Raw genomic sequence first — 19,423 nt, 5'->3', positions numbered from 1 at the left:
GGATATGGGAACCCACAAAGCCTCAGAGCAGAATAAAAGGACCAACTCACAGAAAAGGAGATGTCATCGGGGCCATCAGTTGTACTACATGCTTCAAAGCTATTGAACTTATAGCACATAGGCAGGTGCATTGACAGTGTGGTTGAGGTGCAAATTTGGTTGCAATTCTCTGTAAGTAGGATGTACTACTTATTCTCCGGGTGCAGTACGTGCACTGGGTCAAGAACCTTTGTAAGGTGACACAGCTAGCCTTCCACTTCTGCTCGGTTACATCCATGCATTCAGGGCTAGAGAGATGGCTTAGCAGTTAGGAGCACAGGATCCTTTTCCAGAGGTACTGAGTTCAATTCCCCACAACCATTTGCAATGCATTCTGATGCCCTCTACTGGCATTCAGGCATATGTGCAGATACAGCAGATACGGATGGAAAATATTTGAAATGGTATCTGTGACCCAAATCTAGATAATTTTTGGTTATTGTTTCTTCAGCAATATAACATGTTACCATTTATATAATACTTACATTGTGTTAGGTATTAGAAGTAATCTGAGGTTGCTGTGTGACACATGAGGACATACGTTCATATGCACATATGTTATATGCAATACTGCTCCTTTATTATAGCTAAGACACTTGAACATCATACGCCTGTGTGGCGTATGAAGAACTTGGTGCAGAACCACACAAATGAGAGCATGACTGCTTTCCTTAACAGGACTCACTGAAAAGCAAACGTGCTTCTTCCACCACAACTTGGCAAGCTCTGCAAGACAAACAAGCCCAGGTCTTAAAGGGACCACATGGCTTATAGAAGGCTGTGTCTAGGCACTTTATATATATATGTGTGTGTGTATATATATATACAGTGGACAGTTACTACTGTGGTAGAGGTACTTGATCATAAGAAAGGGGTGTCTGCTGTTATAGGTGGGAGCAGGGAAGCAGTTCACATAGATGCCTCTTGGGCATGGACTTTGTCACCAGATTGGCCGTTAGGGCTTCGAGAATGGGTTGCTGAAGATGAGAGTGAGAACAATGAAAGATAGGAATCAGTATCAGTTATGGTTCTAGTAAGAACCAGAGCAGTAAGAGTCTAGTTTATAGTAACCCTGATCTTAAGTGTCCTCCAAGAAAAGAAACTTGCCGAATCCTGGGGGGTAGTGTTCCTTGAAATTTAAGATCTGAGGAATCATGGGAAGACACAAAACTGTGGTGCCGTCTAAGATTCCCCTGCAAGGATGAGTCTGTCCCAGCTTCAGAAGTGGCTGTCCACCAACTCCTCAGTATCCTGGTTGTTGTCGCTCTGTCTTCCACAGCAGAGGGCCAAGTCCCTGAGGAGCACTTGCTTTCCATAGTGTGACATTCAGTGACTGCTTGTGAGATGGATAGAAAGCTCTAGGCATTTCAGGCTCCCAAGGGAGAATTTCAAAGAGCAATTTTGCCCTAATGCACCCCCTACCCACCCACCCCTTCCCAACACCTACCTACCATGTTCACCTGGTTGGAATTTGTTGGGCTCATATGGAAAGCTGACATCTCCCTTTTTCTGGGGTGGGGGGGACCTCCCCACCTTTGATCTCTAACAAATATCCTGCAGGTGTGTATGTCATCAGAGGAACACCCTGGGTGTCTGCTCTTGCTTGTACCTTGTTGAGACAGGCGCGGTCTTTTCCTTTCTGTTGCTGAACACACCAGGATCGCTGGCCTGCAGGCTTCTGGGTTTTCTCTGGTCCCTGCTTCCCTATCTCGCTGGGGAAACCTTGGGATTGCAGATGGGTGCTGCTGAACCTGGCTTTATATGGCTGCTGAGGATCACACTCAGATCCTCATGCTTGTGGGGCAAGTGTTTAGCCTCTGAGCCAACATGGCAGATTTGTACTGATCTGTTCCTAACAGAGGCCTCCACCTGACACAGAAAAACACACACAGAAGAAAAAAGATCTTTCTTCCTGAAGCTGTTTTGTTTTGTGTGTTTTTTTTTCTTTCTCACCCCTTGGATCAGAGGGACTCTCTGGAAGACAGAACAAGTCTATAAACAAGTTAATGAGACTTAGAGGGGCACTAATAAATGCGCATCCATGGCATAATATAGCATGGCATCAGTTTTGAAGACAATCAGGATGGTAACATCATAAAAGGGACATTAAAGTCTTCTGTTGCAAAATATGTAGACAGTCGTTTGAATTATGCTGTGTGTGGGAGTGTGGGAGTGACATTCTGGGCACAGGGGCGACTGATCAGAATCAGGGGAATGGTAGGTAACATGTGAAATCTAAGCAATCCATTTTGTGGGTCACGGCGTCCAGGAGGTAAGAAGATAGTCTGATGAACAGAAAGGTCGGGAAGAGTTAGTTGTATCCAGATCTCTGGACATCTTTTAAGTCATTCCAAAGAAGATCGATTTTATTTTACTGTCAGGAAGGATGGAAGATATTTAAATATCGTGATCTAGTTGGAGTGATAGTATGATCAAACGACTTCATATCATTTAACCTTCAAAACTATAGATCTGGTATACAGACGTAAGACACCCAGTTGAAGGCAATGCCCAACATTTGACAGGAGTTGAGAATGAGGTCTTTCTTTGTTCTGTTACTTTAAGATTGCTTTATCTTGAGCTAACAGCTTTCAGCAGAGAGGCATATAAGAACCTTTGTGTGTGTGTGTGTGTGTGTGTGTGTGTGTGTGTGTTTTCGCAACATCATATCATACCATTTCAGCTTTAAGCAAAGTAAAAATAAAAATTAAAAAAAAGCTATAGGCAATTGAATTAAAAGTCACTTCTTAGTTACAAGACTGTGCATTTGTTCTTGTAAAAGCATCCTCTGAAATTTCATTTACTTTGACTTCCCTTTGGTCTTCATGTTTGTTTACACATCATTACTTGATGAATGGGTTGAGAAGCTGAGAAAAAGAAGCATTGTAAGCATCTACACTCTAGAATAAATCATAAAGTTAACACATCTTTGAAATGATAATGTAACGAGCCATTTTGTAGAAACTACCTTCTCATACAGCTTTTCAAGAACGTTATTTGTGACACTGGAGGGAGATGTGTGTGTGTGTGTGTGTGTGTGTGTGTGTGTGTGTGTGTGTGCCAGAAGACAGCCTTCATTATCATTCTTCGGGAAGCATTAATGCATTCATATTTATTCATTTTTTAAATGAAAATATCTCTCACTGGCCTAGAACCAGTTATATTACGTTGGCTGACAGTGAGGCCCAAGGATCCACCTGCTGTTGAAGGGCTGAAATTACCAGTGTGTGGACCACTGCTGGCTCTTTTACGTGGCTTCTAGGAATCAAGCTCAAGTTCTTTTGCTTGTAGGACCCGTAATTTACCAAAGAAGCTATCTGCCCAGTGCCTGATAGAGGTATTCTAGAAAGCACGAGTGTGAGGGAAGGCAGAAGGTGCAAAGCTTAGGACTCAGGAACATCAGTTCTACACAAATAACAATAAAAACACAACAGGAACTAGAACTTAGAAACCAGTTTTACTCTGTTGCAAACAAATGGACAAGCTATTGTACAATATATAATAAAAAGTACAGCACAGTACAAGTGCCACTACTAAAAGAAACTTAAAGATCAAACTTAAAATTGCTTATTTGTAATATATATATGTATATATACATACACACACTGCAACAAAAAGCCACAATAAATACAGGAATTTCCATGTCATTCATAATAAATAATGAAAATATAAATACAGAAGACTACAGCTAATATGAATAAATAATTACAACATAAGGTCCAGGTTAAACTCTGTTGAATATCATTGCAGCTTATTTTATATCCCCTTTGGCATCTTTGATGTCATAACTTGTACACAAGAGAAATAAGTCAAGAAATTGTGACATACAACATGACATCATGGTGTAAAATGACTTCATGGGTTGCAGTTTGATTTTTCTTCCTTTTCAACCTTACTAGTCATTAGAATGCACGTAACAAGAATGAAATATCTATTGAACATCTATTGGGTAAAGCAATAATACAAATCAGTTGAAAGATTAAAAAAAACCAATCACTGGGAAAAATGGACTTTATAGTGCTGTGACTTTTCTGAGGTTTTAGTGATGCATTTCCCCTGGCAGCTTCCAACAGGCCAAAACCCAAACACCTAAAACAAACACCCTCAAAGGACTGCCCTTGTTTAAGGACCATACGAAATGCACAGGTGGGTCACCATAGACGGAAGGATAATTGAGTCCTCAGGATCACGTGACCTAGCAGCTCACTACATCTTACAAGAGTTTTCAAATGTACCAAGTTTCTATGGCAGCTTTCATGTGGAGGCATGGTTGATGTCCAAGACTGTGATCAAGACAAAGATACTGCAAAGGGCGACATTTATCTACGCAATTGTGTACATGAACTTTTAAATGTGAAAAATGTTTTGTTGACCAATGCCAAGTGACCTTTCCTATCAAATGTATATACCCTGTGACACTGAGGGAAACACACTGAAAGAACAAAGTGCCTTTTTCTGCATTAACAGGCATTAACCAGTACATAGGTATTAATAGCTCTATCTTAAGAGGCGATTACACCAAAACGCGATCAACTAAAGAGAAAGCAGAGAGACATTACTAAGACACAACAAAGGCTGAGTTCTTAGGAACAGAGTTGTAATATACAGGTTCAGATTTTATTTCACTATTTCTGCACTGTATTGTCTAGCATTTATTATACATCATCAAACACTTTTGAAACATGTTTCACAAACTACGCCTCAGACTTCTTTCTGTTGAGGTGCCTAGAGTCAATTAAAACATAGGCCAAATTTTATTCACGATTCATTACATTAGCATTCTACAGCAACTTCTTCTTTCTTTTTCTTTTTTTAAAACTAAAAGTATCACTGGGTCACTTCCCCATAGTGTTACTCGTGAGGCCAAGTACATTGATGTGGCTGCCATTTCACTCAAGCACCCAGGTAGGGAAAAACAGCCATATTGAGATTGGAAAAGATCCTTGGAGAAGGAAACAGTAACTTCCCAGGGTGGCCCTCAGCTTCCTGTCAGGGAGTGTCTGCGCCAAGTGATGTCCTCAGGGAAAAGAAAAGGGAGAAAGAAAAAGAAAACAAAACATCACCCCCTTTCCAGAACTCCCTCTTTAAGTTTCCAGGCCTTGTCAAGATGGCCAACTTTTAAATGATTTTCTGATCCCTGAGAACGCAATCAGCCAATGTTCAGATACTATCCTCACACACAGGCTGGGATCAACTGGTGGCTGAGGGAGTCTTTGGAGTCATATTATTCACTATCAGATTCTTCAGGGACAGTCATAGCTTCTCCAGAAGGAGAAGACAGTGTCTAGATTCTCGTTTGTTACTTATGCTAAGGTAAGGTTAACATGAAGGTACTTGTTCATACGCAAGCATATAGAGAAATGCCCTTTTCTTTTGAAAATGGTAACTTCTCAGAGAGTCGAACATTGAAGTCAAGTCTCCTGATGCTAGTTCTGATGTTTGTGGCTGGTATCTAAATTAGTCATGCTCCCTGACATGACAAATCCTTAAACAAACAAAAAACAAAACAAAACAACAACAAACAATATAAATGAGTAAAAACTGCCTAATGCCTTATTTTTCTAAAGCAGGTTACATTACTAAGTGTCCAAGCACCAACATTATCATTTAAATTTTGATTTCTTAAGACATTTTGAGAATTGCCTTATATAATGACCATCAGAGGAAGGGAGAAACCAATCTCTATGGTCTTCCAGCACAACTGCCCAAATTACCACAACTGTTGCCAGGTGTCTCGCCCACAAACACTGGCCAAGATATGTTCTTATTGTGAGGAAACCTGAAAGAGCTGGATTGTGTTGCCAAGGAAACCATCTTCCCTAGAGATATCAAGGATAAATGGGTATCCGTGCTGTTGGATATGCCTGAGTGACAGTCGGCCCAGAGAGAGATGAATGAACCATGTGACCTCTGGGGATCTCTCTTAAGCTCAGGTCTCTACAGTCTGAAGAATCTCAAACCTTCCATTATTCAAGCTTAATTGGCCTCTGTGAATATCTTTAAGAAGATTAAGCTGTTCTAAGTTACCCTATGCGTATGACTAGAGCGACTAGAGCCTAACTAATCAGGTTGTGGGTGGCATACTCTGACAGTGGACTATGATTAATTGTGGTAAAACACAAACAAACAAACAAACAAACAACAAAACCCACCACCACCAAGAAAGCCTAGATGACTTTTGTACCTATTAAAATTTAAAATCTATCAAGTCCAGATGTCATTTGGGCACCATTACATCACTCAAGTATAAACACTAAATTTCTTAAGGGCAACAATTTATTCACTAGCTTTAGATATTTTTCCCTCTTAAAGAAAATTTAGATATAAAATTAAGTACTTTCTTCTCTTCAGATTTAAATAAATGTTCATAATTCACATAGTTCTTTGAATTAGTTTTCAATACTGATGGCATTTCTAAGAAAAAGGAGAGAGATTGGTAGCTGACATGAAAAAGAGAACAAAACAATAACCAATAAAATGTGCTACAAATTCCCTCTTGCTATTTCTCCAAACAGAGATAACAATCAAAGTATCTGAGGGCGCATGACCCAGACAAGACAGCGAATAGGCTTATTTTGTATGTAGTAGGACACATCTTATTTTTTCAAGTCCTCAGTAATAAGTAACTGTTAGGTTTATTCAAAGCCAGATAAATTATTGGAATAGAATTGAAAAAAAACAAGACATTTAACTATGAGCATACTTTAAAGTTACAACTACAAATCAAGAAAGTCTCAAAAGTAAATTTTGACAAAAGCAAGACTGATTTCTATCCAATTTATTTCCTCATAGCCTTTTCTAATCAATACACATTACCCTTAAAAATACTTAGATGGCCTTGCATTTTTGACAACATTTATAATGTGAACTGACTTTACTATATCAGTATGCCCATGAGATAGTGTGGGACATTCCCACAGCCGCTGAGTACAAATGCTGTCCTAAAATAACATCAATCATCCTCCTTTATTGAGCTGGTTGTGCCAGCTTTTGTGAAAGATGAAATAAAATAACAATAGAATCATCAGATACAAAGCAATGGTTCTGTATCGTGACAGGTTCATGGCAAGGGCAGAAAATAGCGACCAACAGGACATAAATCTTTGGAATGATTTCTTTTCCCATATGAAAGAAATATCTGTGTGTACTAAAGTTCCAGCTTCTATGTTAAAGGCATTAAAGAAAAATCTACCCATAGACAATGAACTAAAAAGGCATACCGGCTTAGGCTCTACAGTTTATTCCTATCTCCCCGGATCCCCCTTCTTCTGTCTGCTTTACATTCACTCTCCGAATGGAAATCCCGGGGCAGGCAATACAGCACAGAGTTAGCCTAACCCTACTATTGACCACCAGAGGAAACCCGGGCAGGACAAGCTTCCAGGTGTAAGCTTCTGATAAGCAACAAAAGAGCAGGATAGCTGTGCTGCTAGAGCTGGGTCTCACGGTCTTGGTCGAGGCTTCAAGAGAGGAACTGAAGCTAAGCTTACAAGTGACTGTTTGAGAGTCCCGTGTGCTAAAGAAGAATTTTCTTTCCAAATTCCTTACTTTTGTCAACAGTAGTCGCTTAGTCATTTAGCACTAAGAGGGCCCGTGTGCATGCATGCATACGCACGTGCGCATGCATGTGTGTGTGTGTGCGCGTGTGTGCATGTGTGTGTGTGTTTGAAGACTTTCCTCAGATTGCTGGGTGTCTGTGTTCTTATATTTTAGAGAATACACCCTGACTGCTTTGGATGTTGGCCACCAAATGTGAATAGCAATGGGGCTCTGGGGTCAGATACATTAGAACTAATCTTTCTGGGCTTGGGGTGCCTGCCATTTATGAATGTCCTGTGCACTAACCCCGGTCCAACTCTGCTGAGATTACTAATAGTTCACAGCAGACACTATCACTTCCAAACTCATATTCCATCTGAACCCCTATCCTATGCCTTGTCCCTTTCACAATCTTAGTGAAAGGTTTTTTGTTTTTTTGTTTTTTTTCAGTCAATTAAACTCTGTCATGCTACAGAAAATATCTGATGAGCTGAACCATGGGTGCAAAGCTGAGCCATTTCAGTGACTCCAGCATAAGTTCTCAGTTCTTGGGATATGATGTAATAAGAAATTTCAATTTTGTATTCGGTGTAAAAGTGAGCAAGCCTTGCACATTGGGTGTTAGTCATGGTAATAATGCAACTTACAATTTACAATGTCAAATGACAGTCATTTTGACCTTGCAAGCATAAGGGTGCCTTCCACTTCCACTTGGCATTTTATGTGTTGACTACAATGACTGTAAACTGTCACCGGATTGTAACTACAGCTAAAAGGAGAGGTCACTAATGACCTCGCGTTTTCTATCTGCTTCCAGGCAATGCCTCTGTGCAGAGCTTTACCATCTTAATGGCCTGTTTATAACATGAATAAGAGGACCATGTCCTATGATGTTTCTGGAGTTCTTTATGAATCAAATTCCCTCCAGCAGTTGGTCGGAGTTTACTAGCATAAATCTGACATTCTCTTAGATAGCTCTGCACCCAAGAAACAATTCTCCGAATATCTTTTCCCTGAATGCAAACTTAGTTCCTAAGTTTCAGGAGGACGCAGCAAGTTCCATTAATTTGAGGAAAATCAGCACTGTTTAGATGCACTTGGTAGAGAAGTAGAAGAATAAGCAACAGTGTTGCCAACAGGTCACTGCAGGATTCCTTGTGAACAGGCTTGACCATCTCACACCACCTCTCTTTGTCCTCACCCTTACAAACATGGGCTTTCCCTGCTCTATGTACTACCATGTCAGCTGTTATAGCATAGGAAGCATGCAATAACTGTTAAAAGAAAAAGTGGATATTTAACACATTCTGAAGATCAATACAAAGCCATTAAGAACTTGTACAAGGTACCAATAAGAAAGTAAGGCATCGGTCAGAAAATAAATTATGGTACATCTTGTTTAATGAATCAAATCAAAATTTTGTCCCGAATATAATCAATATAACCTCTGCACTTCTTGACAATTATGGCAAGTTTCCATAACTGCCATTGTTTTGGAGGAGTGTGCAGGAGGAAGTGGTTCTGCTGGGTTATGTGATTATAAGGATTTCATTACTTAAGGAAATGTTAGATATTTTATATTTGGTTGGCAAACGTAAGAAAAACAGAACTCCATCAAAAGCTTATTATTCAACCAACCAAAAGAAAAAGAGACAATTGAATTTTACCTATATTTTAATACTTGATTATCAGTAGATGCAGTGGAATTAAAAATGCTCTCTGGTTATTTCTTTCTAGCATTGAAGAATAAAAAACAAAACAAAAACAAAAAACGATGAAGGGGGTTAGGCTGTTCAGAGCACTGACATGAAAATCCATTTGGCCAGTAAGCTGGGAATCAAATCTTTAAAATGATAGGATCTGGAGCTTTCCACTTGATAGTGCGTGACTTGAGACTGCGTGCACAGAACACTCTGATTTGGTTAGACAGACTACAGAAACAATACAACAGCTGCAGGTCATATCATTGTGCCTTAGTGCAAAGACTTAAAGGGGCCCAGCCTGGCTGCATCTAACTGCATCTAACTGCATCCTTCCATTTGAAAAGCAGAAATCACTGTAGCCATCGCCTGGCATGTGGGCAGTTTTTACTGTGTGGGTCTGTTACGGGGAAAAGCAATCTAGAGGGGGCATTGTGTTCTCGGTTCCCACTGTGGGAAAGGAAATCACAATGAAACTCCTCATTAATGTTATTTGTAACTTTAACCCAATATTTTCAATCAACTGCTTCCAACATTCTCCTCTATTATTATTATTTTTTCAGGTAAAGTACAAGCTGTTTGTACTAGAAGAACTAACTACCCAGTACTCATTACTGGCTCCTGCTTAACATCTGTCCACTCTAGGGTGTGGTAGGTGTGCATTCTGTGTTTGTACTTGCAATACAGATAAAGTATGGGGAGCTTATTTGTTACCATTGTTAAAATAGGTAGCCTGTACCCATTGTGATTTGCATGAGATGTCTACTTAGGTGTGTGAAAACTTGGAATAGAGGCCTTCATGCTCAGAAAGGAAATTACCCTTAGCGGAGTGAGACTTCCTATCCTAGCTGAACAGAGAGAGGAAGAAATCTCTGTTTTTGAAGTATCCTTTTAGGAAAAATAAAGCTGCAAAAGAGAAACCTGGCTAAATTAAAAAAACAAAACAAAACAAAACGAAACAAAACCCGCAGGCTTCAAACCTTGTAAAAATAAAACTGGACTGAAATAAACATATCTAAGGATTTCGGAACTTGACTCTCCCATAGCCAGGGCTGCTCTGAGCCTCCCCGCACTCTGCTCTAAGAATAGCCTGAGAGGGCCTCCCCAGTAGATACTTCCAGAGGTTGGAACGCTCCAGCAAGTACAGAACACAGAATTCTTTCATTTGCCTTCGTTTGCCTGGATGAAGGAACAATAATAACCTTTTGTCATTTCCTCTTGGAGCCCTTGCTCTTTAGATTTTTTAGGGGGGGGGGGGAGGAGGGGTTGAGTGGGAGGGGGGAGGGGGCAGGGAAACTGGAGATCTAACCCTAAAAATGGTCACATCGCAGATAACTCTGGACACACTACCACAGTCGGAGCAAGTTCTCATCAGATTAATCCCACCACTCAACCCAAAGGAGGAGGCTGCCCCCGTTACTGCTTTCTATAGTGTGGCAAACCCAAACTGTTTTCAATGTTAGGGGATAGTGCTCATTTAGCCCTGAGGTGGCATAGAGAAGGGCAGGAACGAACTCCATAAGCAAACATACTTCCCTGGAGGACTCTGAAGCACCTTCAAGCTTGATCAAATAAAACAGCATGTTATAAGGAAATGAAGTCTATAAGATAGTCAAATGCCCAAGTCTAGGAGGCACAAAAAACAAACAAACAAACAAAAAAACATAAAGATGCAGTCACTACATACAGGGTGCTTCTACATTTTAAATAGCTGTAAAACATGTGAAATGACATAACAATAGGATGTCAAAACTGGGAGGTGGGTTCAGCACAGCCATTGTATCAGGGGAAAGCACAGCACGTGTTCTACAGCTGCTTAAGCTTACAGGAAAGAGCTTGCTCAGAGTCCTTCCAGACACATAGCAGGAAATCTCGAGGAGGGGAGGTGGGGGGGGGATCAGGGGAAGGGAGCAGGTGGGGGAGAGGGGGGAGGGGAGGGGGGAAAGGCAGGGAGTTCATGTCTCCCTTCGATCCATGCTCTTTATTAAGCAAGAGGCCACGAGCTGGCTGCCTTTACAGTGCATTCTGAACTGTGCTGCTAACTGTCCCAGACAAGACAAATAAAAACGCTTCAGAAAAACCAAGGCCTAATGAGTACGTGAGTACAGGCCTGCCTTCAATCAGCTAGCCACTAAGTGGAAATCGCATTACATGGTTTTGTTTTTTGTAGAGATTGGTCGATCATGGTGCAAAGGCTGTGCGCTCTTCTATTTTTTTTGTTTTTGTTTTTTGTTTTGTTTTGTTTCCCCCAAGCCTTCTCTGTGTTAGGACTGAGTTAGGTCCTAGGAGCGGCGAAAGAAAACAAGTCATTTGCCTTCATGTCATTGGAAGAACCCTCTATCTCTAGTGTATGAAGCTTATAATGTTTACCCTTTTTATAATTAAACAATTTTTACTTCAAAGCGTTCTGAGACCCCATCCCACATGAGGTACCATGAAAGGGCACTAAAGTGCATTTTGATGGAGGGGGTAGAGTTTAAAGGTGCTGTCCAAGCTAATAAACAAGATGACACTGTTTAAAAAAGAAAGGCCATTCCATCTCTCTCAGCTGAGGGAGGGCAGTGAACTGGACCCCCACAGAGGATTGTCCCAACTCTTAACTTTAGAGAAAACTGCATAAGGACCTGCACATATTGACTCATTTGTCCCAAATAGCAAAAATAGGCCTATTTCATCCTTAAGAAAGTATTTGCAAATCTGCTCAGTCATGATAGTAAAAACGTGGGTGGATTCCAGATGCAATCCTGTGGGCATGCTCTGTGGTGCTAGCTAACACATCCGCAGCTTCAATGAACATGCTGTTCATTTTCATCAAAGCATAACTTCTAAACTACCATAAATAAAATACACAAGAAACGAGTCAATCTTTTTCTTACAATAATTACTTTTACATGAAAAAGTCACCATCCTCTTCAGATATATCGAAAATTAGGACTCTAAATCTGATTTTTTTTTTTTTAGTCTTAGTGAACAATCTTGCACAAGCCCGATTATCTAAAACTTGGAGCTATGATCTGCATAGCTTGGCAGGTTTCGCACAGTTTGACAGGTAGGCAACTGTGAGATAGGCTTTTTTTTTTTCAATTTAGCATTTTCTATCAAAACAGTTCAAAATCGTTTAAAATCCCCATAGAGACGGTATTTGTGCCACGCCACAGGTGGGAAGCTAGAAAGGAAAGAAGGAAACACTGTCTGGAAGAATAATCACAGTCTGTATTTTCTTGGTCTTCAGGTGAGAGAACGAAGAGCCCAGGAAATGCAATACAGTGCCTTAAATAGAAGACTTGGCCTTATAATAGAATAATTTAAGCAACTAAACGGGGACTGTCTCCACCACGGGGGATTTGATGCACTCCTCATGCAATCTGCTCTTTTCTGCAAGGCTCAAAGAATTTTCTGCAGGGTGCTCTGAAATGTGGCTGTCGCCATTCAATGTGGAGACAAACCCTTCCTGGGAAGGGCCTTTCAAGTATGAGTGAAATTCCACTTGGGGAAGATTGGACCTGTGCTCAGGATATAAGGTGTTACAGGGCACCCCACTATCATTTTCAGAAGTGGGGCAGCAAACGATGACAGAAGGATTGGCGGCTGGGTAGTGGGAGGCCCCGTAGGCCTCTTCTGCTTGTCTGGCATAGTCAACAAACCGCTCTGGGGTCATGGCGTAAGGCACCAGCGAAAGGGCACCGTTTTTGACAGTATCTCTTTCAGAATAGTTGTCAGAGATCTGGCTAGGAGTTCCTGGGATGTGGCTATCTATTTGGTAGTATAGAGTTGAGGAGCTAGCATAAAACGAAGCATTTTTTGCGTGGCTCTCATGAACTGCCGTGCCGTCCGAGTAACAAAGGACCGAAGGAAGAGGAACAACTTCAGTATGGGCTCCGAGCCCTTCTACAAAGCTGTCTCCCTTCTCGTCATCGTCATCTTCCTCCTCCTCCTCTTCCTCCTCCTCCTCTTCCTCTTCTTCCTCGTCTGACTCACTGGGAGCCAGGCTTTGTGTGCTAGAGTCAGTGACTCCGCTGCAGAAACTGCTCCCATCTTCCTCCTCTTCCTCTTCCTCCTCTTCTCCTTGGCAATCCAATTCCTCCTGAAGGTGTAGCACTGCAGCCTGGGGTTCGGTTTCAATCTCAAAGTTGTCTGCGATGGAATATTCTACAGAGTGAGCGACAGGGCCCATGGAGGTACTATGGGTGCTTATCTCCCCGTGGCAGCCGTTCAGCGTGGGGATTTGCTGCTCTCGGTTTTTCTCCAGTTCGAGTTTCATTATTGTGTGCAAAAAATGAGTCCGGACACGGATAGGATTAAATTCAATTCTACCTGCTGTGTTACTGCAGCCTTCTTTAGTGCAGCCACATGGGAAAGACATACGATCCACCTTGGAAGGAAGAACACAGATTAGCTCCATGGAATTATTACAGGCCAAATATAACCAAGGACTTTCTAACAACTCCTCTCAGTTCCTTAATGCACTCACAGCAAATGACAAAATAAGCTGCAAGTAAAAACGAGCAGGGGAAGTGAAGACTTACATTATACCATTGAACTGGTTTTGTTTTTGTTCTTGTTTTATGTATTTTCAAAAGAGTGGTGGGCTGAGGATAATTGAGAATTTAAATTTCATTGAGCTTTCTTATTTCTCCACTCTCTACTTTTCCTTCTCTTCTTGCATTTGATTTTGTTACCATTTTGCGACCCCAGTTCGCTTTTGTTGCATTCCAAGTCACCCACCCACTTTTACGTTACACGCGGACTGCGCTCTCCTGGACTCCTGGTCTAATCTAACCTCTATGACATCACCACATGTTACTATGCTCTTTTCTTTTATAAGATGACCTTCACCACCCCAGGTGTCTGGGGTGACACAACTTGAGGGTCACACAATGCTCTACTGCTATCGCGTCAATGCTTTGTATTCTCAGTGGGCCCTTTGTTTGTAGACACAGGTCCCTTGTCCCCCTTGGGAAGAGAAACTCAACTCAAATGGACTTATCCCATGGCAATAAATGGAACATCAGGGAATCAGGAGACCTGCACGCTGAAGACCAGCCCAGGAAACTTAGGAAAACCTTTTCTCACAATAATACAGGTTTAGAACATCAGCTCAGGGAGGACAGAGCACTCACCCGTTATGTCCACGAGGCACCGCACTCCAAATGGAAAAGAAAGAAAGGGCAAGTGTGTTTTCATCAGCTGCACAGAAGGAATTGTCCTTTGCTTTCAGCTGCCTAAGTGTCTTTCTCTTTTTAAGTGAATAAAGCTATTTCTGCATAAAGTAAGAGCAGATAGCCAGTCACAGGGATCCACTGAATTTCAGATGGACTCCACCAGAGAACCACCTCATCCAGGAATTGGTAAACTGTTGCTTCTCTTTTTAATTAGCTTTAAACCTGAAGCTTTTCAAAGCATAGCCAGTCAGGTGAGGCCAGTGAGGATATTTTCTACTCTTTTTCATATAAACTCAAGTTTCAGGTTCTGTGGAATGAGACAGACTTTTTCCTCTTTCTAAGGCTATTTCCAAATTATAAAAGTCCTTTCCTTACTTCTTCCTCAGATTCCTCAAGCCAGTTTTGTTGGTACAATCACACAGACACCCTTTTCTTGTTAAGGAAACCTTAGCAGCCCCGAGTAAGTGCTTTAAATTGCAACTTCCTTTTCTTTTTCATTGAAAGAAGCAGAAGAACGCTTGTGGGCGGGTGTTGAAGCCATGTTGTCTCAGGCCTGTGAAGAGTGAAGGCCATCGTAGGCAACAGACAAACAGAGGGACTGTGCCCCAGAAAGCCTTGTCTAGTTAGTTTCCACTGTGAAGTTGACAGCATCTCAAGCTGGACACTATAGAAACCACAGAGCCCCAAAGCGTTTATCTCACACACCTACTTCAGACAAAGCAAGAATACAACTTGCTTTTTAAAGATCTGTCTGACTAGGAAGATCTCCAATAGTCTATACTGTCACTTTGCACCCCATGGCTGGACCAGAAAATATGAACTCAGGTGGGACAGACAGTGTCTTTGCCCAGACTCCATGTAGAGAAGCTAAAATAAGCTGGTGCAATGACCAAATCCGGGAGGAAATACCTTCAATGAACTCAGCTGCAGTTTGAGTTGCCAGTCACAGTGTACACAGTATGTATATATATTTTATAAATGCCCTTGGACTGGGGTTTCTTTCCCTTTGAATGATGTGTCTGTCTTTGGCAGCGTCTTCTTCTTCAGGGTGAAAACAAACAAACAAACAAACAAACAAACAAAAACTCATATACAACATGAGTTGTGTGAGACCCCAATCCTTACCTGACACTTAATGCCTGCCAGGCTGCAGGTACATGTTTCCGGGTCACAGAAGACCCTGCAGTCACAGCCGCAGTCCTCCCGCGACAGGCGGATGGCTCGCAGCTCGTGTTTTTCCTCCACGTCAATCTTCTTCACCCCAGAGGCTCGCAGGAGGGCTCTCCGTTTTTTTGTGGGCAGGGGTTGTAGGAAGAAGTATTCGTCTACTTCTGTGTTGTCTAAATCAATATCGTCGTCGGAAATGTCGTCCACTGTCAGAGTGCTCGCTTCTTCAGATTCTACTGTGCCGTTCTTAGTCATCTGGGAACACAAGGAAGGAAGCAAGGATGTCATGTGGGCAGAGTCCAAAGTCCCCACTTCAGTCATTCTGAGGACGAAACGAGCTGTCAGGCATGGAGTCAGTCTTTGCAGCCACAGAAGTCAGAGGAAGGAGAAACAATGGCGTCAATGTAATTGGCCTTAAGTGCTCTGGACACAGAAGACTGTTAAATGCAACCCTGATCCCCCTCACGTCAGTGACTACAGTTACAGCTTGAGCAGCCTTAGTGTGAACAGACCAGAGGTTACACACACTCATGCCAGAAAGCTGTCTTTTACACTCAGCTCACGGTGACATCTCTGATGCCACAGGAAATGTGCCTTGGGTCAGAGGGGACCGCATCTCAGTGGGAGGCGTGCCCGCCTTACTCAGCAAACATCGTGTCCTTGAAATAATAATATGTGTGTCTTTCAAGGCCCCAGAAAAGCACACAGACAGGACACAAGGTTGCACTGTGCTTCTGGGATCAAAAACAGTTATTACCCAGAACACTACAAGAAAGCGGGCTTGATAGAAGGAATCAGTCAGGTCAGCATGTTCTCAGTAAGACAAGGACACAGATGAGTGCGGACAAGGACGCATCAACTCACAACTGAAACAATGAACTGGAGCCTCAGAGGAGTGTGTGCAAATCTTTGTCCCAAGGCATGCTTTCTATGTAAAAGCTCATGTGGTCTCACTCCTTGCTTAGTCATGACAGGCATGCTTATTTATATTTTTCTACATTAATCTCATTCGTCAGTAAGCCCTGGATATGTATTTCATTTCTTCTTATTATAAAAACACCAATTGCTTCCTTCATACAAAACATTTAGAAAAAGTTTTCCATGAACATCCCTGATTTTTTTTTTTTTTTTTTGTGAGGAGCAGCCCATCAATAAAGGCAGAAACTTCATAAGAAATAAATCAAGGGCATTTTAAGTATAGAAAGTATTTTAGTTATTTAATTTATTACCCTCCAAATTTCATTAATTATGGCTATTACTATGCCTAGTGATCTTGACAACTCATCCATTAAATAGTGAAAATACTCTAGAGATATCAGACATGCTTTTATCTCTGTAGAAAACAGTCCATATTTAGATAGAAATATTTAGTACAGACAGCAGCCTTACATTGTTCAACTCTGAGTGTAAGGCAGAGAAAAATTAAAATTAGATTTTTGCCCTCCTGCAGAGAAATTGCCACACAAGAGAAGACCAGGAATAAGTGCATATTTAGATATACTGCAAAGGGGCCCTGTGCTGTATTTTCAAAAAGCTACTTAGCTATGCATTGTGAGTATTTTAGAACTTGAGCCTGTCATCTCTGAAAAGCTCTGTTATTGGGCATTATTTATTATGAGCCACTATTTATTTTCCCCTTGGCATTAGTGTGAAACTGTACACATGAAGACATGTTTATGTAGATGGGCATGTATGTATATATATGTGGGTAGGTCAGTGTATATATGTGTAGGTAGGTCAGTATATATATGTGTATGTAGGTAGGTCAGTGTATATATGTGTAGGTAGGTCAGTATATATGTGTGTGTAGGTAGGTCAGTGTACATATGTATAGGTAGGTCAATGTATATATGTGTAGGTAGGTCAGTATATATATGTGTGTGTAGGTAGGTCAGTGTATATATGTGTAGGTAGGTCAGTGTATATATGTGTAGGTAGGTCAGTATATCTGTGTGTGTAGGTAGGTCAGTGTATATATGTGTGTAGGTAGGTCAATGTATATATGTGTAGGTAGGTCAGTATATATATATATGTGTGTGTAGGTAGGTCAGTGTATATATGTGTAGGTAGGTCAGTGTATATATGTGTAGGTAGGTCAATGTATATATGTGTAGGTAGGTCAGTATATATATGTGTGTGTAGGTAGGTCAGTGTATATATGTGTAGGTAGGTCAGTGTACATATGTGTGCGAAGGTCAGGGGTCGGTTTTGGGTTCTCTTACTCTATTACTCTTCATCTTACTGGGTCTCTCACTGGGCCTGGTTAGATTGACTGGAGAATATGGCCCCAGGATCTCTCCGTCTCAATGTCCACTGTCGCTACCTGCTATACCCAGCTCTTTAGGTGGGAGCTGGGAATCTAGATTCAGGTCCTTGTGTTTGTGCACAAGCGCCATCTAGCTGAGCCTTCTCCCCAGCCTAGCATCCTTTATATGTGGACTGGTTAGACTGTGCTGCCCAGGACCAAGGTGTTGCTTTTGTCATTAGCATTCCTGTTAGCTCTCACTTACCAGTAAGCTGCATGATTCCACACATAATGATCTGATACTCTGAGACATTCAAATGCATAACCATCTAGCATGCTGGATCTTCACTGAGTGATGCTTCAGGAGCCAGAAGGGTGTCCCATTTCCTCTCCCGCTCCTCAGTGGCCCCGAGATCTCTTTTAGCTAATTTCCTGGCTTGTCTGTGTGAATCTCAGCAAGCTTCTGACTCCAGACCATGTAGATGCTCATTCCAGTACGTTCTTCCCGTGCCATCTCCTTGTTTTACTATGCTATATACATTTCACTATATATTTTAGTACACATGATACTATAATGCTACTTTGCACAGTTAGATATATTGTCACAACAAAATCTATAGTTTTGGTGACCAGAGATCTTGAAAAAAGGAGGCAGCTACTATAAAATACATAGAATCTAAAACCAAGACAAAGGGAGGCCAGGTGTGGGAGCACAAGCCTGTAATCTCAGCACTCTAAAAACTGAAGGAAAAATTGTGTGAGTTCGTAGTCAGGCTGGGCAAGGTTGAGAAACTTTTCTCAACAAAAATGAATACAAATAAGTGAGATTTTAGCAATCACACACAACCATAGCAAAACTGTTAGGGCAACATAACCCGTTCTTAGAAATAAATTCCGGATCTTGTATAACTCATGTCCTTCAATTACAATGAGTAATTTCATTTCGAAATAAAATTTTAATTAAGAATCAAAACTCCCTTCCCACACAGCTACACTGTGCTTCTGCTTTTGTTCATGAGCGGGGTGTCTTGTGAGGTCTGCCTCCTAGCTCTTCACGATCATTTCTAATGAAGAGCGGGGACAATCTAGTTGAGCTTGGTCAACTCGCCATGTTACCCAGTTTCTTGTTTCTATGTTGCTCTTTCCATCACTTCCCCCTCCATTTCTAAGATGAGGTACCTCACAAAAAGCACCGTAGAAGAAGGGTTTATTTGGGCTTACTGTTTGAGAGAGCACAGTCCACCATGGCAGGGAACCACAGTAGCAGGAATGTGAGACAGCTTTCCAGTGCTGAGAAGACCAGGAAGCAGGGAGCAGGCTCGCGCTTCTGTCGTCCCTTTCTGTTAACGCCACGAGATTGTGTTCACTTACATTTATAGTGGGCCTTCCGTCCTCAGTTAAACCTCTCAGGGTACGCTGCCCCAGACACATGTCTCCAGGGTGATTCTAAATACAGTCAACATGACAACGGAGATCAGCCATCACGGTTGCCTTTGAGACACGTTCTCTGCCATGCCCTTTAACTGCAGTCTGTGCCCATATTTTTGTTAAGTCAAGCCTTAAGCCATCCA

General features: G+C 41.6%; 1 protein-coding gene across 4 annotated transcripts in view; it reads right to left on the bottom strand.

Annotated features, from left to right (window-relative positions):
• Positions 1–3,477: 3,477 nt before the first annotated feature.
• Positions 3,478–19,423, bottom strand: part of CSRNP3 (cysteine and serine rich nuclear protein 3) — a 198,815-nt gene continuing 182,869 nt past the window's right edge. For all 4 annotated transcript variants that reach the window (XM_084797671.1, XM_084797670.1, XM_084797673.1 and 1 more), the window contains 2 exons: positions 15,566–15,862; positions 3,478–13,650 (listed from right to left, as the gene is read on the bottom strand). In XM_084797671.1, the coding sequence (XP_084653797.1) occupies positions 12,592–13,650; positions 15,566–15,862 (1,356 nt within the window). In that variant the 3' untranslated portion in view covers positions 3,478–12,591. The remainder of the gene's footprint in view (positions 13,651–15,565; positions 15,863–19,423) is intronic.

This window comes from Acomys minous (assembly GCF_964271855.1).
Source record: "Acomys minous genome assembly, chromosome: 10".
Taxonomy (NCBI): Eukaryota; Metazoa; Chordata; class Mammalia; order Rodentia; family Muridae; genus Acomys; species Acomys minous.
This window is presented reverse-complemented; position numbering and strand designations above follow the sequence as displayed.